General features: G+C 46.5%; 1 protein-coding gene across 5 annotated transcripts in view; it reads left to right on the top strand.

Annotated features, from left to right (window-relative positions):
• Positions 1-25114, top strand: part of Ttc23 (tetratricopeptide repeat domain 23) — an 86872-nt gene that overhangs the window by 4225 nt on the left and 57533 nt on the right. For 4 of the 5 annotated variants that reach the window (XM_032893424.1, XM_032893423.1, XM_032893426.1 and 1 more), the window contains 4 exons: positions 10201-10400; positions 15304-15427; positions 17823-17973; positions 18150-18275. In XM_032893424.1, the coding sequence (XP_032749315.1) occupies positions 10201-10400; positions 15304-15427; positions 17823-17973; positions 18150-18275 (601 nt within the window). Of the gene's footprint in view, positions 1-10200; positions 10401-15303; positions 15428-17822; positions 17974-18149; positions 18276-23774; positions 24503-25114 lie in introns of those variants that run through there. The other variant, XM_032893425.1, reaches the window with a different exon arrangement.

The raw sequence follows: 25114 nt of genomic DNA, 5'->3' as shown, positions 1-25114 counted from the left end.
TTCTGTTTTATCCCAGCTTCAACTGCTCTGTGTTTGACAAGCTTACAAGATGTACAAGGCAGTTATTTAAAGCAATTTCTTTTGTTCTTTTTGAGATCATATTACAATATTTCTCCCCTGCCTTTTCTCCCTCAAGCCCCTCCCACATACCCACGGCTCTTCATACCCATGGCCTCTTTTCCCATCACTTGTTGTTGCACACTTAAATGTGTACACACACACACACACACACACACACACACACACACACACACACACTCTTCTAACTACAGCCTGTTGAGTCCACATGTTACGTATTTATATGTTTTCAGCACTGACTGCTTGGCCCTGGACCACCAGTCGGAGTGCTCCTTGGAGGAGAGGGCGTACTCCTGCTCCCAGCTTTACTGAGTTGCTGTTCTTTGAGAAGGATTGAGGCCGCGTGGGGTTGTCCCCATTCGGTCTGGCGTGTTCATCGGTGCCTTCCTCAACAACTTGTTTTGTTGTTCTGGCAGCTCCTATAATGATTACCCCGATCAGGGTGACTCACATAATCCTCTGACATAATTACTGTTGTTTACCTGATGAGGACATAATAGGATCTACTACCCAAACAAATGTCACGGATCTAGGACAGTTCTTTTCTGCAGTCACCAGGCTGGTCATGACAGCTTGAGACCTGAGAAGTGACATTTTGTTTCTCCAACAGCGTTTAATTACTGTGGGTTTGTTAGGGCCTCTTTTGTTTTGTTTTGGGTTTTTCTGGTCTGTTTGCTAACCTGTTTGGGGCAGGATTTTTTTTTACCATGCAGTCCAGACTGAGCATGGACTCCTGGTCCTCCGACTTAGCTTCCCAAGTTTTGCTTTATAGACTTGTACTACCAGACCTGGCTGACTTTTAATAGTTTTTATATTAATAGTAACTTTTAAAATTTCAAAATATGAGTTACCTAGCATTCTTCCTTTTTAAGGATTGCTCGATCTAGTTTGAATTCCTTGCATTTCCATATGAATTGAGCACAAAATGTTCATTTCTGCATAGAAAAAAAAAAGAACCATTTAATAGTTCGGTAGGAATTGTTTAGATCTTCTGATCCCCGTGAGGACACTGTGACATCTCTAATCCACAGACGTTTCTCCGTGTATCTAAGCTTGCTTTAACTTCCTTAACTTCCAGTACATGTCTGTATTAGTTACTTTCACAGGGCAGCAACTAAATACCTGACAGAAGTAATTTAAAAGACAAAAGGGGTTTGTTTGCTGGGCTCACGGTTTCTGTTCATTGCAGCAGAGGAAGCAGGGATTAAAGGCTGGAATCTCGGATGGTTATGGCCTTAAAGTCCCACCCCTTGGTGGCCCTACTTCCACCACCCACACCCTACCTCATGCAAGCTCCAGTCTTCCAATTAGCTCCGTAGCCTGGGGACCTAGTATTCAAATATGAACCCACGGGACTCATTTCAGATTCAAACCCCGATACTCTCACACTTGTTTATACTTACTACACTCATTCAAAGGCGTCTGTTTGTTTGTCTTTCTATTGTTAGTAGCCATATTTCCTTAATTTCGTTTCCAGGTTATATATTGTTAGCATACATAAAACATAATCCCGAAGCCAGGCATTATGGGGCATACCTATAGTCATACCGCTCAGGAACCTGAGGAAAGACTCAGGTCCCAGTGAGAAGGGCCTACAAGTAAAAGCAATCTGGGTAACTCCAAGGAGTGATGTCTGAGGTTGGCCTCTGGGCTCCAGGAGCACAGAGAGCTGCACATACCCCATGTAAGATGGAGAGATGGCGCTGCAGACCTACAGTCCAGCACTTGGGAGGCAGACATGAGAAGCAACACAAGTTCAAGCCCAGCTGACAGAATTTCGCTCCAGCCTGGCCAGGGACTTGGTGTAGTGAGATGTCTTAAACAAACATGCTATAAGTAAGAAAAAGTAAGACTAGAAACAAGGGGAGAGAGAAGGACTGTATCTTACCTCTGATATATCCTTTGGACTTATTGAACATGTTTTGCAGGGCTAGTAGGAGTTTTATTATCTGTTGTCCCAGGATTCCCTAGGATTCTACTTACAGGATCATGCCATAATAAAAGTTCTCTTTCTTCCTTTTCGGCCCTTATGCTTTTATTCTTCTTGCCTACTTACTCCGATTGGAACACAAGCTTGAATACGGGTGTTGAGAGAGGACCTCCTCTTCTTGTTCCCTGTCACAAGAGGAAAGCATTCAAGACAGTCACTGTTAGCTTGTTGGGTCTGATGGCAGATGCTCGATTTCTAGGTACTTGGGAGACACAGGCTTGAGAACTGATAAGGCCAGACTGGGCTCCATAATAAGATGGATTGACGGCGGGGCAGAGAGACTGAGAGAGACTACTCGGTTGGTAACATGCTTTCTGTGCAAGCACAAGCACCCCAGTTTGGATCCCCAGTATTCACAGGGAAGCTGGGCCATGGTAGTTCTTTGCATGATCAAGCTCATTGGTCAGCTGGTCCAGCCAATCAAGTCTGAAGAGATCCTGTCTCAAAGATTAAGGTGGAGACACCAAATGTGTGCACACACACATTTAAAAAAAAAAAATAAAAGAAAAATTAGTAGAAAGAGGAAGAAACATCTTCCCTGCACCTATCAAGACGAGGTGGTTTTCTTCTCTGTGACTCTAGTGCATAACTCATATGTCAACCCAACTTCCCATTCTTTTAATAGACCTTTGAGGCCGCACTATACAGCCTTTTCTCTACGTCGCTATATCTGAGTTTAATATACACTTTCAGAAAGATAATGATTTGCCCTGTCTCGTGTGTCTGACTGGTTCTGTGCTTTCTGCAGTTTGTAGAGCTGATTTTTCTTCCTTTTTTTTTTTTTTTTTTTTTTTTTATGTCTTGGTAGACTTCACCACTGGAGATGCTCTGGACCTGAAACCCAAGTTTGTAAATGATTTAAATTTCTTAGTTCAGTTTCTGGAGTTATTGTGGATTTAATTACATTTTGCTGAGCCTCTGTCCTCCCTGTTTTTCTGTGTTATTTCCCAATGCCCTATTTTTATCTGGGCCAGGCTACTTAGCTAATATACTCTGACACCATCATAATAATTATTTCCTAAGAGCCATTGACCTGAGTGTGTCTACACTTTTCCCTTAGGCCTGCTACACCTTCCCATGAGTCAACCAAAAAAGCTACGAGCTGGAACACTGGGGACCTTCAGGTCCCTGCTCTGGCATGGTTGCCCCCTAAGCAGGTGAATGGATCCTTTGATCTTCCAGCTAATAAATGTTTGAAACATCACCCCCAGTCTTCCTTCCACTTGAGACCTCTTCTCACTATGATCCAAGGCCTATCATGTGTTTCTGCACTCTACTAGGCAGGTCTGGAAGAAGGAATAGCATCCATTGATTAGGTGAGTCTGACTGGCAGTTGTAAGTGCAGACTGAGAGAGGCGTTTGAAGCTGCGAAGGGGAAGGTGGTGTATGGGGCCTTGGGCTGATTTCTAGTGAAATTCTGAGCCACAGCTATGGCTGTTACAAAGAAAAGAAAGGCAGCCGATGATAAGCGTGTAGCTCCAAGTAAGTGAACTGAAGCCGAGGTCTTTAAAGGAAAGGTGTTCCTATAGGGCGCAGACGCGCGCTGAAAGTGTGCATCTAAAGCAAGGTCACTGATTCAAATCCTTTCAGAAGTCAGACAGGTAGTGTTGCACCCTTCAGAAACACACATCTCCTTTGGCAGTTAAGCATCTCCGAGATCAGAAGACACGCCACTGCTATTGGCACGTGGCAAATGGGGTGTGAAGTAGCAGCGTCCTATAGCCAACCATGCCTTAGGTGAAACTTTGGCAGTGGGTGGCCCGGGTCAGGAAAATCCGTCCCTCTGCCTACTCCATCCGTCTCACTTGGGAAGAGAGACAAATACAGAAATCTACTCTTAGGAAGAAAAACTACCGCACCGGTGACTACACTGCTGTGCCCTGGAGCCAGTGGAGCCCGGAGAGCGGTCTCGGGAGAGGTCGCCAGCTCCCTGCTTGCTGGGAAGGCTGACCGTCTACCCTGCCTGACAAATGCCCTAAAGCTGATAGGTGTTCTGAGGTTTCAAAGGCAGAAACCCCAGGAATCTAGATCTTTATGTGAAACTCCGGTTTGCCTGCTTGTTTCCGTTAGCTTATGAAGTAACAGGTTTCCTCACAAACAATCCTGTGTTTGGTTGATCTCCCTCCCCCACCGGGTACCCTCTCACTTCCCCCCAACCCCCACCCCGGTTTCTACTTTCGTATCACATAAGTTCTATTACCCTCCCCTCCTCTTTGCCTCAGAGATTCTTCCCCACTCCCCAGCTTTGCCCACTTCCTTCTAGATGTAGATATTTAACAGTTCAAAGCTGGGATCCTCAGTCGACGATCCTAGGTTATCCCAGTTAATATATTTTCCAGTTCTTTCCGTTTTCCCGAACGTCTCACTCATAGTTTCGGTTTTGTTAGTGGATGAATAAAATTCCACCGTGTATGTGTACTAAATGTTGATTATCTGTTCCCCTTTTGATAACATGTAGGCCGATTCCCTTTACCGTCCTTGCCATTTTGAATAGAGTGATAGTAATCGTGGGTGTCCAACCACTTCTGGAGTAGAATGTAGGGCTTTTTGGATATAAGCCTGCCTAGGAGTTGTGTAGCTGGATCATAAGGTAGCTTTGATTTTAGTTGTTTGAGAGCCTTCTAATCTTAAAATAATGGCTCACTTTTGACAAAAATATTTTAGTAAAAAGAAATCCATGTTAGGTACAACCTATGGACGCTCTGTATTGGATATGTGTATGTGTTATGTATTTGGGATACAATATTAAGAGGCAGTGTAGTGAGAATTTTTGTTTCTTTAAAAAACACAGAAGAAGGACTGTGTGATTGTTCTCATCCCAGGTGTGGGACAGGGGCTGCTTCAGATTGTCCACAGCAGCTGACTATGATTCGCCTCATTCAGGAGCGTGATTTTGCCAGCTGCAGATAGTGTCTGTGACTGTGTGACTTAGAATTCTGGAGACTTTTGAGAGAGTGTATAAATCCTAGGGCCCCAAGGGGTGGGGTGTTACTTGGTCGACGTTGGTTAAATAGTCGTGCACAAAGAAGAAATAAGAAGAAAATAGGTATCCTGACGGTGAAGATCTAACTTGCCCCAAGGAACTCCATGCCTCTAATCAGCAGGAAGAAGTCTAATGATAAAGTCACCCCCTTTCCCTCTATTCTTTTTTCTCCCCTGTGTAGTGTTAGGGAGTTGAAAGGTAGAGAAGGGGTTTGGAGAGATGGCTCAGAGGTCAAGAGCATTGACTGCTCTTCCAGAGGTCCTGAGTTCAATTCCCAGCAACCACATGGTGGTTCACAACCATCTGTAATAGGATTTGATGCCCTCTTCTAGTGTGTTAAAGACAATTACAGTGTACTCATATGCATAAATAAATAATTCTTAGAAAAGGTGGACAAGGGCAGAAGGAACAAAGAACCCACCAAGTAGCCAAAGACAGCTACAAGGCAGCATGAAACAAACCGTTTTATTTTAATCCTGAAAACAAAAGTGAGAAACCTATTTCAAAGTTTAACCTTAGACTCACAGGTCCAAAAATAACAAATATTTTTGACATGTTAAATTATTTCAAACATTCTTTCTCTACCTCCCTTCCATTGCAAAGTGAGAAAATGTGTTTCAATCTGTTAAAGGTGTTGCCCCACCTGCTCACAAGAATTGATACTTATAACATGCCTTCTGTGGATTTCAAAGCGACAGCCTTTGCTTCCCACAGCTCTAGATTGTGGTCGGAGCAAGCCAATATGATGCACAGTTTCAACAAGTTATTACTTGTTACCAGGTTTGGAGTCCTGGTTCTATCCCTGTGGTATTATCCAAGTATTAGCTTCTCTAGCTTCATTTTCCCCCTTAATAAAATGGAAGTAGCAGTAACAAGATAGGAATAGGATTGTTTGCCCCCTGACACTCACAAAGTAGTTATAAGAGCCATGCGTGACAAAGATGGAAAACATAAAGCTTTTCTGAGCTCTTGGTTGTCAATGTTGCCCAAGTCACATAGGCAGGCGGGGCAGCTCGAGTTCTTGAATCTCACCAGTGCTTAGACCATAAGCACTGTTAAAACAGACTCTCTTTAACCGTCACGGGTTGGATGGATGAGGAAGCGTAAGGCAAGAAGATGCCTTTTAAACGCCAGCCAACAGCTTGGGATACAGCACAGTACTGAGCCGGTATAGTGGAGCTTAGGTACAGTTTGGATAGTGTGTCTGCAGGAGCTGCCCAGGAATGAGAAAGTCAGCGGGATGGCACAGCAGCCTCTGCAGCTTTCTCACAGTGGGACCTGGGGCACTTTCTCCATCTCTGCTTGGCAGTCCCATCCCATACTGCTGCCGAGGGATAGAAAAGCTCCCCTTTTCTTAGGAGACATCTTTTCTGATGCATGTAAATCTCTATTTTGATCTTTTTTTTTTTTTGAAGGATTCTTAAAAATTAGGTGCATGGGTATGTGCACATGAGTGCAGATGCTTTCTGAGTCCAGAAGAGGGCGTGGGATCCCCTGGAGCTGGACTGAGCCATGCTTGGCAGCATCGAATGTGGGTTCTGGGAACTGACCTCGGGTCCTCTGCAGTAGTCCGGTGAGCCCTTGGTGCTTGAGCGGTCCCTCCAGCCCCAGATCTTGGTTTTAGAACGCCAAGGAACCAGTGTGCTTTCTCCAGCCTGTTTCAGTTGCCCTCTGGCCAGTCTTGAGTTCAGAAGTAAGTCCAGTGGCAGGATGCCCTTAGTAAAAGGAGGGTTCCATCCTTGGTACCAGAAAATAAAATCATGCAGGAGTGCTCTATTTCTAACATTTTAGTAAATGTCATTCGCCATCTCAAATTCAATTCAACTGAATGTAAATTGATCATCTTATACTAGCCTCTCATTTATATCCTGCTGCTTCTATTCGTGGCCTCACTATGTAGGGGGTGGGGCACAGAGGCACCCTGGGCAGCGTTTGCAAAGTGCTCGTTCAAAAGCCTGGGAAAGTACTGTCTGTGGGAAAGTTATGGGTGCTACACAACATCCAAGACTTACAAAGGACCTAAGAAAAGGCTCGTTCCTGTCTACCCATTTATTTGACTGGAGAGTCCTCCGTTTGTGAAACCAGTATTTCTTTCTGTTGGTTAACTCTTTTCTTCAGATCTGTTGATAGCTCTCCTAGGTGGAAGACACACTAATGTCTGTGGCTCTGGTGCACCACCCCTGCTCATGATCCAATCCGTGGTCACCTCACACTGCACATCCACCTGCCAGCAGCTGGCCACGCGTTCAACTCGCATTTCACTCCCAAAGTTTGCTGATGAGTCAGTCGCTTGACTTGGGTGCTTCCTCTTCTCTGATCTCACTCTCAAATCTCTTTACAAGTTAGCCGAATCCTCTGCAGCGGTACTTCTCATTTCTGAAGTCTTGACCAGCCTCTAAGCCTCTATGGTCTTTTTACCTGCTAGAGTTCACCTTCCTGGGTTCCTGTTTTCCATAATGTACACTAGCTGGTGCAGTGATGATAGCAGAACTCAATAAATGATTGTTGAGTTGATAATTGAGCGCCAGTCGGGGGAAACAATGTGCTGTCTGAAGCAAACAGGAGAATCAGAGTTTGACAAATGCCTGCAGGGATGGGGGAGGGTCTCTAAAAGGCTGGTTTGTGTGTATGATCGTAGCACCTTTGTTACCTGGCACAGAAGTTTAAATTTAATAAAATTCAACATGTGTACATCCACAAACTATCATCAATACCTTATAATGTGGACATGACCATCACAACAAATGCTATTCACACTGCCTTATAATCACACACACACACACACACACACACACGCGCTCACTTGCTTCTGTGCTCCCCTCTTTCCCTGCCTGCCCTCTCCTTTCCTCTTACCACCACCGCACCCCCCTTTCTAGTCCAAGGACACCACCAATCTGCTTCAGGTCATTAGCCATTGGTTTAGATTTCCTTAAACTTTATAGGGATAGAATCACACAGCATGTATTCTGCCCCCACACCCCCACTTGGCATAGCTAGTTTGAGATTCACTCATAAGCACAGTTGATCCCTTTTCATTGTTGAGTATTTTTTCCTCACAGCTATACTAGAGTTTGCTAACATTTACTAACTGAGCTGTGCTGACTAGTTCTCTGGTTGTTGTCATCCTGACGCAAGCTGGGGTCACCTGAGAAGAGGGAATATCAGTTGAGAAAATACCTCCTTAAGACTGGTCTCTTGCAAGTCTGTAGGGCCTTTTCTTAATGATTGATATGGTAGGGCCAAATAACTGGGTAGGGCCACCCCTGGGAAAATGTTCCTGGGAAAGTGCATAAGAAAACAGGTTGAGCAAATGTCAGAGAGCAAGCCAGTAAGCAGCACTCCTCCATGGTCTCTGCTTCAGTTTCCTGTCCTTGAGTACCTGCGTGAGTTCCTGTCCTGACTTCCCTCAGTGACGGACTGTGATGTGTAATCAAATAAACCCTTTCCTCCTCAGCTTGCTTTTGGTCAAGGTGTTTATTTTAGCAACAGAGCAAACTAATACAGGATCTCTTGTATCAGAGGAGAGCCTTGAATTCACTTTGTAACTAAGGATGACTTTGAACTCTGGCATCTCCCAAGTTTCAGGCATGTACCACCACACTTGGCTAATGTTATTTTTGGCACACAGTGTTTCTTTTTGAGAAGCATCACATAGTGTTTCTTCTCTCCTGACTACTTTTTATGGTTATGATGTGCCTCAGTGTCTCTGTGTTTAGTGCTCATCGGACATCCTGGATCTCCGGCTTTGTACTTTTCTCAGTTTAGGAAAAGGTTATCCATGAATTGTTCACAACACACACACACACACACACACACACACACACACACACACAATCTGCTTGCCTTCGGAGACCTAAACTACATAAATGTGGAACAAGTTGCTTTTGCCTCACAGCTCAGTCAGTGAGGTTTCCTTTCCATTGGTTTCTGTTGCCATGTCTGCAAGCCCACACCTCTCTTCTACAGTGTCTAGTCTCTTAGCCATGGAGAGTCCTATGTAGAATATATTCCTCTCACATATTACACATCTCCAAGTTCAATTTTAGCCTTTTGAACAAAATTCATGGAATGCAACTCTACTAACTGTTTTGGTGTCTTTTTCTGCTAATTCAACATTTACATTAATTTGGCATCAATTTTTTAGTTGGATGTTTTCGTCCGACTAAATGAGCCTTTACTTCCTGAATCTCTCATTACTTGTCAGGTTTAGTAATTTGGCAAACTCTGGTATAGCAAGCATAGTTTGGTCTAGGATTAGTTATTTTCTGTTCCTGAGAGGGGAAAAACATCTTTCTGAGAACTTTGCCCAGTTCCCTCATTATCTTGTTTAATTCAGAGACAGCACCAGAATGGGTGGTATGCACATTCTTATTAATGCTATAGACGGATCTTTCTTACACACTGATTGACATCTCTCCCTGTATCTCAGGGGACTTGTGCTAAGCTCAGGCACTCTCCCTGTGAGCATTCTCCTCAGTTAACTGTCCTGCAGACTCCAGGCACATTGCTCTCCCAGGCTCTCAGTTCTCTCCCAGAGCAGAGTCCACCAGGAACTTCTTGGTCCCTTCTCCCTTGCCCTTTGACCTGGAAACACTCAAAGCAATAAACAGAGCCAGTTGGGGTCTTGGCTTATTTACTTTGTCAATCTCAGGAATTATTGCTAGGATCCTGTCTTTTAAACCTTTTTTTTTTTTTTCTATGTCCGTCCGGAGTTTTGGTTTTTGTTCTGTTTTGTTTTGATGTTATTGTTGTTGTAGTTATTTCAGGCAATAGGATAAATTACTGTATTTTATCCAGACGGAAAGATTAACAACAGTCATCTACTTTCTGCCTCAAGGTCAGTTGGGATTCAGTTGATTCAAGGTGTGTTCATTTCAGTGTAGCTCATTGTGAGCTGTGTGGCCTCACGTAATTTCTGTCGGGCTATAGATGCTCGGTTTAGCTGTCACTGGACATAAGCCTGGAGCTTTCAAAAGAACTCAGCACCAGCACATGCACTTTTGAGATGAAATGTTTTTAATCTTAAAGAAGTTGTAGGCATAATGTTGGCCTTGTCCTAGACGTTAACCTAGACTTCTGGAGGAAAAGAAATGTGAATTTTCAAAGGTGACTCTGAAAATGGTCCTTTCGTGCCTTTGTTTTCCATTAGAGGACAATGCGTATGAGAATATGCAAGAGTCTCAGGAGACTCACATGTCCAGCCACCTGGATGAAGTCATTGCTGCTGTCAGCGTCACTTCTAAAAACAGGCTCTCAAATAAGCTGCTTCAGACAGCACTGTTCCAGCCCCCTCGAGAGAAACTCCACCTGTGTGAAGAGAGAGCGAAGTCCTACTCCAGCATCCGAGAGGTGAGGGACCTGGGGTCAGTCACACAGCAGCCGAGAGGTGAGGGGCCTAGGGGTCAGTCACACAGCAGCCAAGAGGTGAGGGGCCTGGGTCAGTCACATAAGGGGCCTGGGGTTGGTCACACAGCAGCCGAGAGCTGGGGGGCCTGAGTCAGTCACATAAGGGGCCTGGGTTGGTCACACAGCAGCCGAGAGCTGAGGGGCCTGGGTCAGTCACATAAGGGGCCTGGGGCTTGTCACACAGCAGCCGAGAGGTAAGGGGCCTAGAGGTCACATGCCTGCTCCCTTGAGAATTGAGCTACCATCCCAAGCAAGAGAAGCAGGGGAGGCGAGACTACACTTCCAACCTCGGGTGCGAGAGTCCTTAAGAGAGAACGTGCCTGCCTTCTATCCTGAGTGTTGGCCTTCCGACTGTAGGCACAGTTGTTGACATGCCGACAGCAAATGTTTACTGTGGATGATAGTCTTCATTGTCCACATGACTGGATTCAGAATCATTAGGGGTTCAATACCTGAGTATGTCTGTGGAGGCATTTCCAGAGCGGAAGGTTAGAAGACCCTGCTGACTACGTGCGCTTAGGCCCTGCTGAAAATCAAAGAGGAGAAAGGACGAACCTCGTTGATGGCCAGCATTTCCCTTTGCTTCCTGACTGCTATGCTGGAGCTGCCCTGCTCCACCACTCTCCCCTCATCATGGTGGACTGAGCCCTCAAAAACCCTGAGCTAAAGCAAACACCCCCTTTAAGTTGTTTCTGTCTGGTATTTTGGTCACAGTAACAAAAAGTTAGAGTCTATTGAGCGTCAGCGCATGCCAGACCTGCAGCGGATTACGGTGCGCACACCGCACACACACAACGTTTGCTTATGTGCAGCTCTTCATTCTGAAGCTCCTGCCTGCTCTGCTCTCTGTGTCTTCCTTCCCACCCCCTCACAGATTCATCCTCCTGTACCAGCTCCCTGTCTGCCTTTTCATTTATTTCACAAATAGCTATTGTATGTCTAAGGTTTTCCTAGCGCCAGGGGCACATGAGGAAAGACCACAGACTCCATCTTATGGGGACTTGCGGTTGGCTTGAGATGACAGAACGGCAGTCGAACTGTGACAGCTGCTGTGATACGTGTGGTAGCAGGTCCGTTCAGTATCCATGCAAATGAGAAAAGGCGGGGAGGGTGGCAGTCAAGGCTGAGCCCCTGGATGGGAGGTAATGAAAGGGCATGAGAGACGGCATTTGGGAGTCATCAAGGTAGGCAAGAGGACACACGTGACCCAAGGGAGCAGCAGTCTCTCTGTGGAACCATAAGGAACTCTGGACTCACCGCTCAGAAGGAGTTCTAACATTCTCTTAAAGGTACCGGATGGGCTGTCAGCAGGAAAGGGCCATGAGCGGGTGTGGTTGCCAGTCATTGGCGAGGGGGATATTTGCAGCAATCTTGAAGAGCAAGTGTGAGGATTGAGCTGCATAATACAGACATAGAGGAATGCTGGGCTCCTTTGAAGGAAATGTAAATTGGTGGGACTGACTTGGGACTAGGACTTTGTCCTAGGGCCCTCATTTTATCTTAATGGTTATTTTATTTTTTATTATTTGTGTGTGTGTGTGTGTGTGTGTGTGTGTGTGTGTGTGTGTGTGTGTGTGTGTGTGTGTGTGTGTCTAGGCCAGCCTGATCTGCAGATTGAGTTTCAGGACAGCCTGGGCTATACAGAGAAATTGTGTCCTGGAAAATTAACCCTGTTCAGGTTCTAAGAGTGACACCAGGAAGAAACAAATGGAAACTACTGACTCCTAGAACTGTGGGCCTGAAATATGGCAGTGCCTCACTTCCTCCATGATTGGTTGGCCAGGCAGTCATGAATCCTGGGTTTAAAGAGAAGGAGACCCAGGCCCCATCTCCACCAGAATGCGCAAAACAAGTGTCAGAGCTTTGCTCGAAGGCATCTTTCCTGTCTTGAGTGCCGCCCTTGCTGGGAAAACTGGGTGCCCATGGAGGCCTGGGTCGCCTCCTCTTCTGTAAGTTATGTAGAACTAGCACTTGTTCTAGGGCCTCTTTGTCTTGACCCTGACTACAAATGTGCTCCTTGCTGCTTAAGCCTAGCCTGGGCTACAGAGCCAGGTCAAAGGCCGACTTAGGACCAGAGCCCCTGCCTCCAGAGAGGAAACAGAACAAAGGCTCTGTCCTCTGGCTTCCTGCCTGTCAGACTTCCTGACCTCTTTGCTAACGTCATAGGAGTTAGTTACTTCTTCACTTCTGTGCTAAAGGCAGCCTAAAGGGGAGAGGGCTTGGGGCTCCCAACTTGAGGGTGAACAGCATCATGGCAACAGGAGCATGGAGCACTTGACTGTGTTGCATCCAGTCAGGAAGAAAAGAGGAGCAAGAGATGAACGCCAGCACTGAGCTTGCTGTAACTCTGTATTCAGTCTAGAGCTCCAGCCCATGGGATGGAGATGCCCACATCCATAGTGAAGTCTTCACAGAAACACCTTCAATAAGGCATTCCCCGCAGTGTGCCTCCTAGGTGACTCTAGACCCTGTCAAAGTGGCAATGTGTTTTTCTGTTTGAATTCCATCACTTTTTTTTGTATTTAAATTTTTAAATTTTATTTTTCTTGGGTATTTTATGTATTTACATTTCAAATGTTATCCCCCTTTCCCTCCTTCTCCCATACCTCCTCCCCCTGCTTCTATGAGGATGCTTCCACTCCCATCCACCCACTCTAACCTCAACACCCTGGCATTCCCCGATATTGGGGAAACGAGCCTTCACAGGACCAAAGGCTTCTCCTCCTATTGATGCCTGACAATGCCATCCTCTGCTACATAAGTGGCTGGAGTCATGGGTCCCTCCATGAATACTGATTGTTGGTGGTTTAGTCCCTGGGAGCTCTGGTGGGGTCTGGTTTTTTGATGTTGTTGTTCTTCCTATGGTGTTGCAAACCCCTTCAACTCTTTCAGTCTTTTCTTTAACTCCTCCATGGGGGTCCCTGTGCTCAGTCTGATGGTTAGCTGCAGGCATCCTCATCTGTATCAGTAGGGCTCTGGCAGAGCTGCTCAGGAGACACCCATATCTGACTCCTGTCAGCAAGCACTTCTTGGCATCATCAGTAATAGTGACTGGGTTTGGTGGCTGCATATGGGATGGATCCCCAGGTGGGGCAGTCTCTGGATGACCTTTTCTTCAGTCCCTGCTCTACTCTTTGTCCCCATGTTTCCTCCTGTGAGTATTTTGTTCTACCTTCTAAGAAGGAATAGAGCATCCACATTTTAGACTTCCTTCTTCTTGGGCTTCATCTGACTGTGAAGTTTTTCATAGGTATTCCAAGCTTTTGGGTTAATATTCATTTATCAGTGAGTGCATACCATGTGTGTTCTTTTGTGATTGGGTTACCTCACTCAGGTTGATATTTTCTGGTTCCATCCATTTGCCTAAGAATTTCATGAAGTCATTGTTTTTAATAGCCAAGTAGTACTCCATTGTGCAAATGTACCACATTTTCTGTATCTGTTCTTCTGTTGAGGGACATCTGGGATCTTTCCAGCTTCTGGCTATTATAAACATAGTGAACATAGTGAACATAGTGGAGCGTGTGTCTTTGTTGTATGTTGGAGCATCTTTTGGGTATATGCCCAAGAGAGGTATAGCTGGGTCCTCAGGTAGTTCAATGTCCAATTTTCTAAGGAACTTCCAGACTGATTTCCAGAGTGGTTGTACCAGCTTGCAATCCCACCAACCATGGAGGAGTGTTCCTCTTTCTCCACAGCCTTGCCAGCGTCTCAAAGTGACAGTATTAATCATCACAGCTGCAGAGGAGTTTCGAGTTGAGAGCTAGCTTTCTCACTTGCTGCAGCTGGCCCTGCAGGAGCTGTTCGCTGCAGGAGCTGTTCACTGCAGGAGCTGTTCATTGCAGGAGCTGTTCACTGTAGGAGCTGTTCACTGCAGGAGCTGTTCACTGCAGGAGCTGTTCGCTGTAGGAGCTGTTCACTGCAGGAGCTGTTCGCTGCAGGAGCTGTTCACTGCAGGAGCTGTTCATTGCAGGAGCTGTTCACTGTAGGAGCTGTTCGCTGTAGGAGCTGTTCACTGCTGTTCACTGCAGGAGCTGTTCACTGTGGGAGCTGTTCACTGCGGGAGCTGTTCACTGTAGGAGCTGTTCACTGCAGGAGCTGTTTCAGCTGTAGGAGCTGTTCACTGTAGGAGCTGTTCGCTGCAGGAGCTGTTCGCTGCAGGAGCTGTTCACTGCAGGAGCTGTTCGCTGCAGGAGCTGTTCGCTGCAGGAGCTGTTCACTGCAGGAGCTGTTCGCTGCAGGAGCTGTTCGCTGCAGGAGCTGTTCGCTGCAGGAGCTGTTCGCTGCAGGAGCTGTTCGCTGCAGGAGCTGTTCGCTGCAGGAGCTGTTCACTGCAGGAGCTGTTCGCTGTAGGAGCTGTTCACTGCAGGAGCTGTTCACTGCAGGAGCTGTTCACTGTGGGAGCTGTTCACTGTAGGAGCTGTTCACTGCAGGAGCTGTTCACTGCAGGAGCTGTTCACTGCAGGAGCTGTTCACTGTGGGAGCTGTTCACTGCAGGAGCTGTTCACTGTAGGAGCTGTTCACTGCAGGAGCTATTCACTGAGGGCTGGCTGGAAACCTAAGGGGTGGTCAGTGTCTGTTCTACCTGCCCAGTTTTCCTCTATCCCACTACATTTTCCACCACTAAAGTGTATGCACTTCTTAAATGAACTGTTTACTTCATGCAACCAGATGAACACTCTAGCACCCCAGTGGACCAGTGTTTGATTCTCTGGCACTTCTCAAGTGCTCAGCACATAGCAAGTGCTCAGTAAATGCTTATCGAGTGGCTATATGCACAAGTAGGCCTTGTGACTCGTGAGGTCTAAGCTGTGTACATGGCAAACTCATTTTCTTTTTCCGACAGTACAAGCAGGCCATCCAGGAGCTTGTGCGCTGTGTGGCACTAACGAAAATTTGCTACGGCGACTCGCATTGGAAATTAGCAGAGGCATATGTGAATCTGGCTCAGGGTTACCTCCAGCTGAAAGGTGAGCTCCCCAGCCCCAGAACTTATCCACACCAGAGGGATCAGGTTTTCATGGCTCTAAGAAGCAATTGCTTTTTAGGAAGAATCAAAAAGGTATATACACATATGTGCAAGGTTGCGATGTGGGTTTTTTGTGGTCTCATTAGAATCCTTAGAGGACAATCTGTTGAGTCAAAAGATGAAAAGGTGGGGTTGGGGATTTAGCTCAGCGGTAGAGCGCTTGCCTAGCGAGCGCAAGGCCCTGGGTTCGGTCCCCAGCGCTGAGAAAAAAAAAAAAAAAGATGAAAAGGTGGCAGGAAAGAAGCCAAGACATGGAATGGAGGTTGAGAGTGGAGTGGATCCCAAAGTTGTCTTGAGAGGGGAGTGGGTTGGGAAAGGCTCACTCATGAGTGTAAGTATCCAAAAATGAAAGGGAGGGGAGAGAGAGAGAGAGAGAGAGAGAGAGAGAGAGAGAGAGAGAGAGAGTCACTTTTGAGTATATGTGGCCAAAACTAGAAAGGCTAGCCCAAGCTGGCATTCGCCTGTACAACTTTAAAGTCCAAGGTGAAACTTGCTTACAAAGAATATCCCACCCACCAAGAGAATCCCAGGATTTGGAAGCACCTGTTAGAGCACATTGGAGTATGTACCGAAATAAAGGCTTTGGGTTCTCCCTGTGCTGGAAAAGAGCCGGTATTGGCCAGCTTAGGATGTGCAGGGTTCACACATCATAGGAAGAAAATAGACAGTAGGTATGGATACAGGAAGGTTAAAACTGAAACAAAAACAACCAAAAGCCTATACTCAGGTCGTGCTGACTGTGTTGACTCACAGCACCTCCACACCCAGGTTATCAGCTGAAGAGCATGCTAAGAAGTTGTCAATATAAACTGCTCCCCTTCCCCTCCCCCTCCCCCTCCCCTTCTCCTCCTCCCCTTCCCCTCCCTCTTCCCCTCTCCCAGTCCAGTGAGTGGCCTTCTGACTGAGAAGCACCACAAGACCTGACTATTCCTACCTGTTAGCCAAAGGCCACCAGAAAGGGGGCCATCAGAGTCAAAACAGCTTACAGCAAAAATCACATTGCTAGTAAGCAGCTGATCTGAGACTCCAACCTTGGGATCACATGCCAGCACCAGGGTCCTGTCACCTGAGACTTGAAATCCTGGCTTCCTTCTGTAGCCTTCTGCATGGATCTTCCTCTCTCAGAGGAAGCATTCACTATTGAGCAAGGTCTCTCTGAGGGTCAGCCACCAGGCTAATTGCCATGCAAAACCTACTTCTCATCTACCTGTGGGGAAGGGTACTCTCGTTACTCCTTTCTCAGTTGTGGCAGCTGAGGCCAGTTTCTTAGTGGTGGAGCAGAGGATTCCTGCTTGGCGGTCTCACCTCTGAGCCCATGTCCTTGGAACTGAGCCTGTGCGTCTCCAGTAGAGCAAGTTCAAGTGCTAAGGGAAGGGGCTGTACCTGGAAACCTAGTCTGTCCCTACATGTAGGTCACACAGACAACTCACACTAACAAACTCCCTACAGCCTAGTTAAGCCTGTGCACTTAAAATGTAAGGCACCCAGCATCCTGAAGGAGTTCTTCCGCAAAGAACACAGGCTTGCTTCTCTCCATTAGAAGTATATTGTTTCTGTTTTACAGACACAGGAACGGAATCAACTTCATATTTTGACAGGTTTTGCAGAGAACTGAGGTACGATTAAGTGTGATTCAGAACACGAGGCTGGAGATGTATGGATGTGAGTGGAAGGGGGTGTCTGTGGGTGTGTGTGAAGAGGGTACAGACCCTAGGCTCGCTAGCTGGTGCTCCTCGGTGCCACCCCTCCCACAGGTTAATCAGCCCCTAGAAGGACACATGGGGAAATCCATGCTTGGTGACCTCGGATATGGCTCTGCTCTTGTTAGTCTCAGCCCATTACCTCCTGGGGCTGTGCCTCTGTAACCATGTATAGAGACTGTCTTTGTGTCATGTAAACGGGGAACAGAAGACTCAGCAGTTTCAGCATTTCCTTTAGATTGCTGTCACTCAGCCAGGATTACAATTCCTGAACATCTCCCTTTCTACCCAGAACGTTGTAGTCCTTACATCCCATTTGTGTTTGATAATTATTTATATTTTACATCTGATGCTGGGGTATTTCAAAGCTGTTCAGTCCCAGCTCATCCTGCCCATTTTTTCTAGATAAGCCATTTGGGGAAATGTTTTTCATCTTGAATCCTTGATATTAAAGTATTCTACTAACTATAATACTTGATATACTGGTTGTCATAGTCAGGGTGTTATTCCACAAGTATATCTGTGTGTTCCTGGACAACATATGGTAACCTTGCCAGGTTTCCCAGCCATGGAGACTCCTGTTCCTGTTCAGCTGTGATTAGAGAGAAACTGACACTCCTTTTTCTCGGTCCATAGGGTTGTCACTACAAGCAAAGCAGCATGCAGAAAAAGCCAAAGAAATCCTGGCCAACTCCATGGAGAGTCCCTATTACAACAAGACAGATATCTTCAAGTGTTCCCTAGAGCTTTTCTATACCCTGGGGAAAGCCCTGGTCTCCCTTCAAAAGTATCCTTTTGCCTCTAACCACAAACAGGAAGCCCTGGTGCTATGATTCTTATAGTTAAGTCTCAAGGCCAAACAAAAAGTTGCTACGTGATTCAGGGATAATAACAAGTATTCTATGAGCAAACAAACAAACAAACAAACAAAAAAGCCTAGAACTTTTCCTGAACCTGTTTCAGATTTAAAGAAGCCTGGGAGAACTTGATAAAAGCTGAGAGACTTTCCAAGGAGATGCTGCAATGTGGGAACATTATAAAGGAAGAGTGGATAGAAATCCAATCTCGGATCAAGCTGTCGTTTGCACAGTAAGTCTCCAGTTTAGAACGTGTACGTATGGCGACCAGAGGCTCTTAGCCTGTGACCAAGGCTATTGTCTGGTGAGGAAGAGCAACACTGTCATATCAGAGCAGCCCCTTTTTTGTCTCTGTCCTAGTTTTATTTATGTTGCTGTGATGTTTGCCCTAACCAATAGCAATGGGAGTGGGTGGGGCTTACAATCCATCAGCATGGACATCAAAGCAGAAACTCGAAATGTCACATCCACAGTCAAGGGCAGAGGAAACAGGAATGTACCAGACGCCCTAACACTGAGAGGTGTAGTTTTATTGGTCATCAGGGAGACAGGAGCTAAAGTAGTAAGATAATGACACAGTCCCACTAAAGGGCCCAAACCTTTCAAAACATCAATAGTGCCAAGTGCTGGCAAGGATGTGGTACACAGGGATGCCTTCTCCTTCGTAGCTGCTTGGGAGCACTGGATAGGACTCTTTAGACAACCATTTGGCATCATCATACCCTTTGACCCCACGGTATCATCATCATGAACATTCAGCAGGAATCTGTGTGTCTGTTCACCAGAGCACACATCCAAGCATGCTTCCAGCCTCCTTACTCAATGGCCAAGACCTAAGAACAGCCCAAATCTCTCCAAAAGGAGGCTAAAAATCTGCTATCTCTTCATATAAGAAGGCAGTGTCAAGCCACTTGTTACATAACATCATATCTGACTCTCACAAATACTGAATCCTGTTGAAGAAACCAGACCCCAAATATTCAAACTGCCTGGTCCCAGAACACAAGGGGAAAGACCACTTTTTAGTGATCGGGCGGGCTCACCCACACGGAATCTCTTCCTGCTCAGAACCAGATGCTTTTCTATCCCATAGCGACATAGGAGGCATGCAGATCCGAGGCCCCAGATCTGAGATTGCTTGCATCTGTTGACACCTGACCTATGTGTCAGTTCTTAGTATTGAGCTCTGTTGCTACAAAACATTCCCGTATCCTGTGCCGGAATCTGGCGCCACCTTCAGGGTGCTTGCCAAATCGCAATACCAAACCTCGACAGCAGGTGGCGAAGTTTGCCCACATCTGTGTCAGATAACTGGCAAGAATTTAAAGTTCCAGTTCACCTCTAAGGAGACACTTTTGTGTATATTAGAGTTATTTCCAATGTTGCCAGGTTCTTCCATTCTGATCCTTCTCTCTGACATTTCCCATAGGACTCACAGTTTAAGATGCCTGGTTTACATCCCATCTCTTTGCCTTGTGTTTTCATGGAAATAGGAATATTTGATCCAAACTGGCTTGTCTTACAAAGAAACAAGGCTTTGGTTTTGGATGTGTCTGTAGTTACACTTGAACTGCGTGGCTTTTTCTTTCTTTCATGAGCCTTGGAGATGGAAGGCCAGGCGAAGGCCTCAGGCAGCCTTTGGATTTCTGCCTCTCTTAAAAGGACATCTTTCAGTGTATCCTCTCCTCCTGCTTCTCCTTTTATGGTGCCCACCAGGCTGGCCTGACACAGATAGCAAGGGCCGCAAAGTGACTCATGCACAGGCTTCCATTGCTGCAGGAAGCCTGGAGATTCTTCGCGCTATGTCCCAACCCCTCCTCTGTCACGGTACCGCTGAATTCAGAAGTAACTCACTAACTTCGCTGAGTGTTCCTGAGCTGTCTCTGTTAAATTGTCACCAGCAAAAATGGGAAAACTTCCCCCCAGTCCTCATCCTTGCGTTCTATTCTGGGAACTTGCACATAGATCCAGAGATGGCTAGCTATCTTTACATGTCCAGGTGCACACTCGTGCATGTGTGTACATGTATGCATACACACACATGTGCACACATGCACGCACCATAACAAGGTTCTGTTGCTGATGGTGACATAGTAACGGTCTATCTGTTGCTACTCCATGGCATGTGATCTGTTCCCAGCTTTCTCTGTGACCATGTGACATCATGTTTGGAGCCGTCCCCAGCTTGCCCTACGAGCACCTGGCCTCACCCTGCTGTGCTGAACTAGCCCAGGAATGAGCAAACACTCTTTTTTTGAGCATCAAGAGGACCACCTGCCAAGTGTTTCCAAGCATCGTGACATGATGCGATGAACACTGTGGGTTGAATCAGCTCCCTGGTTCATTCGGGCCACCCCACAGGGAGAATGTGGGCAAACCCCCTGCTTCCTGTGAGTTCACTCTCCTCTCTAGCCAGCATAGAAAGGACAGGACCTCACAGCATAGCTGTGAGGACTAAGTGAGCACCAGGTTAAAGCATCTAAGTCTGACTGAGAAATGGAAAGGGGAGGGAAGGAGAGAGAGGAGAATAAAAGCCACATTAGCTGCCCATCACTGGTCACCGTCTGTGGCAGGCTCCTGAATACATGATTCACCCCAGTCCTTATGCAAGGCGTATACTCTTATATTCCCATTGGCAAATAAAGGAGCTAAGGCTGAAAAACACCGTGGGGGAGTAGGTAGCCAGACAGAGTCAGCATATTCTCCCTCCCTCCCTCCTGCCCTCCCTCCCTCCCTCCTGCTCTCCCTCCCTTCCTCCTTCCCCCTTCTTTCTTTCTCTCTTCTTCCTTCATTTTGCTCCTCCTCCTTTTTCCTCTGCTATCTCTTTCTCTTCCTCTTCTTCCTGAAACTCTGGCTCTCCTAGAAGTCACTAGGTAGAGCAGGCTGACCAGGAACTCACAGAGAGCCACCTGCCTGTTCCACCTCCTGACTTAGTCCCAGCCTAAAGCCTGCTCTTTCAAATCAGTGCCCAGGCTGCTGAGCACAGCGCAGAGCCTAATTCACTAATGGCAGAACTTCACCACGTGTGGAGAGAGCCACAGATACGAGTCTTTTCAAATGCTGGCTCTTGGGAACCCTGCTTGTCCTCTTTGGAGCTTTGGCTCTCATCGGAGCTATCCTTAGCTGCGTTCCTTCCCATGCGCCAATGGACCCGTAGGTTCACTAAAGTCCAGGGTGACTGAGACACCTGAGGGGTCTGCTTTGTTCAGTGCAGCAGAGAGAGTTGCCTCCCCATACTAGGTGTCACGTGCTGGGTGCAATGACTGGGGACATATTTTCATTCAATAAAACACGTCGTGGTGTAAGTTGTGAACCTGCCAAGCATTACTGTCACACACTGTTGTTCAGAATTCTCGGTCTTCTCATCTGTCCAGTGTTCCCTCGAGCTACCTAAGGCACCACAGGCACAGTAGATGGTCTCCAGACACTCCCCACAGCAGATAGGAAGGGACAGGAGGAAACGCCACTGCCCCGCAGGCTCCTGGGAGAAAATGGAGACAAGATTCCCTGAAGCTGACGGCTGCCTAAGTGTGTTGGAGATGGAGGGAAGACTATAATTTAGCTGGTCCTTAATATAATATGCTTCCGGTTCCTTTTTTAATTAACTATTTTGTAACTCTACAGAGAATGCGTCTTCCATTTTGCCCTTTTCAGAAGGTTCCGTGCCTTGTACTAGAGTGTAGCCCATTGCTGCCACTGTGTAACAGCAGGCACCTTCAGCATCAGAGGGTGGCAGAAAATGGTGTCCTTATTTCTTTAACAAAGTCTTTTGAAGTTCATAAAACTGTAGACGATGTTATATAAATTCCTGTGTGCTTGCGACTAAGCTCACAAAATAGAAAAACTCTTACAGAAACCTGTTAGCATTCCCCCACCCCACCCTGCCTGTTTTCTCCCCTGAGTAATAGGTAATTACCATGTTAAGCTGAGCGTTTTTCGTTCCTTTATTCTATTTGTGTATTGCACACTCTCTCTCTTTCTCTCTCTCTCTCTCTCTCTCTCTCTCTCTCTCTCTCTCTCTCGTGTGTGTTTCAAACTTTTCTGTTTCAAGCTTTGTGTTTACATTTCATTCTGTAGCTAGCTCTCCCCCCCCAATAGCATTCCCCATACATCTTTGAGATGTATCCCCTTCGGTTGTCCTAATCTTCATTTTGGGTGATTTTTGCCTGGCTTAGGCCTATGCCTGTGAGAGTGGACACATGAATTGTCCCCAGTTTCTCTGCTCTGAGCACTGCTTACATGATCAGCATCGTGCCTTCCGACACACAGCGAGATTGTGTTGGAAATGTCTGCCTGGGAGGATAGCTGCCTCGGTGCCAAGTAACCACACCCTCTCCCTTTCCAAGTTTCCCAGACCTTTCCACCCGCTTCTGTCCTCATTGGCAGGTTACGAGTTCAAGTCACTCCACACCTTTGCCAACGTTTAGTGTTGTCTGGCTGCCCGTCTTTGCTGTTCCTATGAATGCACGGTCTTCTCATAGTTTCTGTGACTACCTTACCTGCTGTGGAAGTTAAACACCTCTTCATGTTTCCTAAATATTTACAATTTCTATCCTGTGAATTATCTATTCGCCATTTGTCTTTGAGACAGAGTTTTGCTCTGTTGCCTTAGCTGACATGACATTGCTATGAAGGCTAGGCTGAACTCATAGAGATCCACCTGCCTCTGCCTCTCAGGTGTTGGAATTAAGGGTATGTACCATCACGCCTGGCTTAGTCACCTCTTTCTGGGTGGCTGTTTGCACTAAATAATTCTGCAGACGTTCTTCACATTGCTGGCACCCTCCTTTGCTGGTCACAGGAATGACACACTCCACAGTTCACACTTACAGCTTTCCTTATGATATCCCTGGGTCCAGGAACTGTACTTGGTATTGTTTTTATTACTACTTGTGTGAGTGGCGGGGAGCCAAATCGAGGGCCCCTCAAATGCTGGACAAGCGATACCACTGAGCTGCACCCCCAGCGCTAGGAGTTTTAGCTTTTACTGTGACCAGCGCACCTGCCTTTCTGTTCTAACCTGTGTCTCATAGAAGAAGCGCTTCCCTCCCTGAAGGTGCAAGTTCTCTCACACATGGAAACCGTGCTCCATAAACGCAGGCTTACAATTTACGTGGGGCTTTTGTACGCATGGCTTGAGGGCTCTTGCCTCGCACAGTTTAAAATTACGTTCACCTGTCATTTCTTACTTTTGATGGCAAACATGTGTTATTGAAATAACGTTCCGATCTTTTAGTTCAGTTGGATCTGTAAGACTCTCCTGGCTCCTTTGCACACGATTTCCAATCACTTTGAGCTGACCTTTCCATCTTGCTGGCTTTCTCTTGTTTGTGGTGAGACGGGATCTGGAACTGAGCCCATTTCTCCACAAGGACCACCTGAAGCTGTTGCCTGCGGATATGGGTAGCAGGGAGAGAGAGCAAAAAATCCAATGTGTGTGTGTGTGTGTGTGTGTGTGTGTGTGTGTGTGTGTGTGTGTGTGTGTGTGGCTTCAGAGGAGTAGCCCAAGCTCCCCACAACCTGCCTGGACAGGTTCAGATGAGGAAATTTTACCAGTCCATTCTTGCCCACACTCTGTACATGTGTGCACATTTTGCCCCTAACACAGTTTGCACTGGTGCTCCACCCTCAGCTGGTAGCCTTTTTCCACACCATTTTCCCTGAGGGAAAGTCTCTGGATGCTGGAGAATGGCACAGCTTTTTCTAAACTTGGGTAATGTGCCGTTGGTAGGTCGCTGCAAGCTGTTTGTGGTTGGTATCATTGCAAACCTGTCTCTGAAAGGAAGAAATGCGGCTGGGTTGATGGACATGCCGCCCTTCCTTTGGAAGTGTTTGCTCAGATGCACTCCCTGGATGCCTGCAGCTCTCCGTTCTGCTCCTGATTTTCACGAGAATCTCGGAAGCAGAGGATGCACGCTTTCTTTCTTGATAGACTCAGTCTGTTTCTGACTGTGAGAAAGGAAAACGGCCATGAATCCTTTCGCCTTTGCTCAGGTATCAGTGGCCTTGCCTGAATTCTTTAGGCAATTTGAACAGAAACGAATCCAAAGCTGTATAGAAGTGTGTGATTTTTTTTTCTCTAGATTTTAAGTGAGAAGTCAAACAAATTTAGCCTGTAAAGATGTAAATGTTCTAGACTTTATGGGTTACATGATCATTACAACAACTATTCAGATTTACCGTTGTTATTCCAAAGCTGTGATGTGCAAATAAACCTTCGTTTATAAGTAGCAGACTTGACCCTCCCTCTGCAGTTTGCTGGCCTTTGTTTGTTTGTTTGTTTGTTTGTTTGTTTTATTTCATCCTTGTCTACTAAGAATCTAATTCTTTGACTAAGGGTCTCTGTGGGGTTTCTCTGCAAAAGTAAGGAATGATAATGATTACACACATATTTCAAGCTCGTCCGGAGTGCAAAGGTCAAGCTAGGTTGGGTTGCCTGTTAGTCTTTCTACTCCCCAAGTCAGAGTTGCCCTGAGCTCTAACTTGACTGATCCAAGCATATTTCTCTGCTTGGCCTCTTCCTGTGTTTGGGCCTCTTCCCAATTATAGACGACATCTAAGCTCACAAGTTTATTCAGTCCAGATTTTTAAATGTTAATACTAGTGTGTGCGCACGTGTTCTCTCTCTCTCTCTCTCTCTCTCTCTCTCTCTCTCTCTCTCTCTCTCTCTCACACACACACACACACACACACACACACACACACACACACACACCAGTACCTTCCTAGGCCAGAAGAGGTTAACAGATCTCCCAGAACTAAACTGTGAATCACCCAATGTGAGTGCTGGAAACTGATCCTCTGACAGAGCAGCAAATGACCTTAACCAGGGAGCCACCCCACCCCACCCCACCCCCATCCTACCGTTGAGACCAAAGATCTGAAAAGTGTCTTTCTTCTAGCAGTTAGCCTTTGTAGAGCAAATGCAGGAGTGAAGCAGCCCAGTGGCTGAGTGAGAAGAGGCCATCTGTGGAGTTCTTTACCCGAGGCCGTGGCCATGAGAACTGAAGCAGCTTCTGTCCTAAAGCTGTTGGGTGGAGAGCAGCAGAGGAGGCTTGCTGGTCTTCATTA

This window comes from Rattus rattus, chromosome 2 (assembly GCF_011064425.1).
Source record: "Rattus rattus isolate New Zealand chromosome 2, Rrattus_CSIRO_v1, whole genome shotgun sequence".
Lineage (NCBI taxonomy): Eukaryota > Metazoa > Chordata > Mammalia > Rodentia > Muridae > Rattus > Rattus rattus.
The sequence above is the reverse complement of the archived record's forward strand: the minus strand, read 5'-3'. Positions and strand labels throughout refer to the sequence as shown.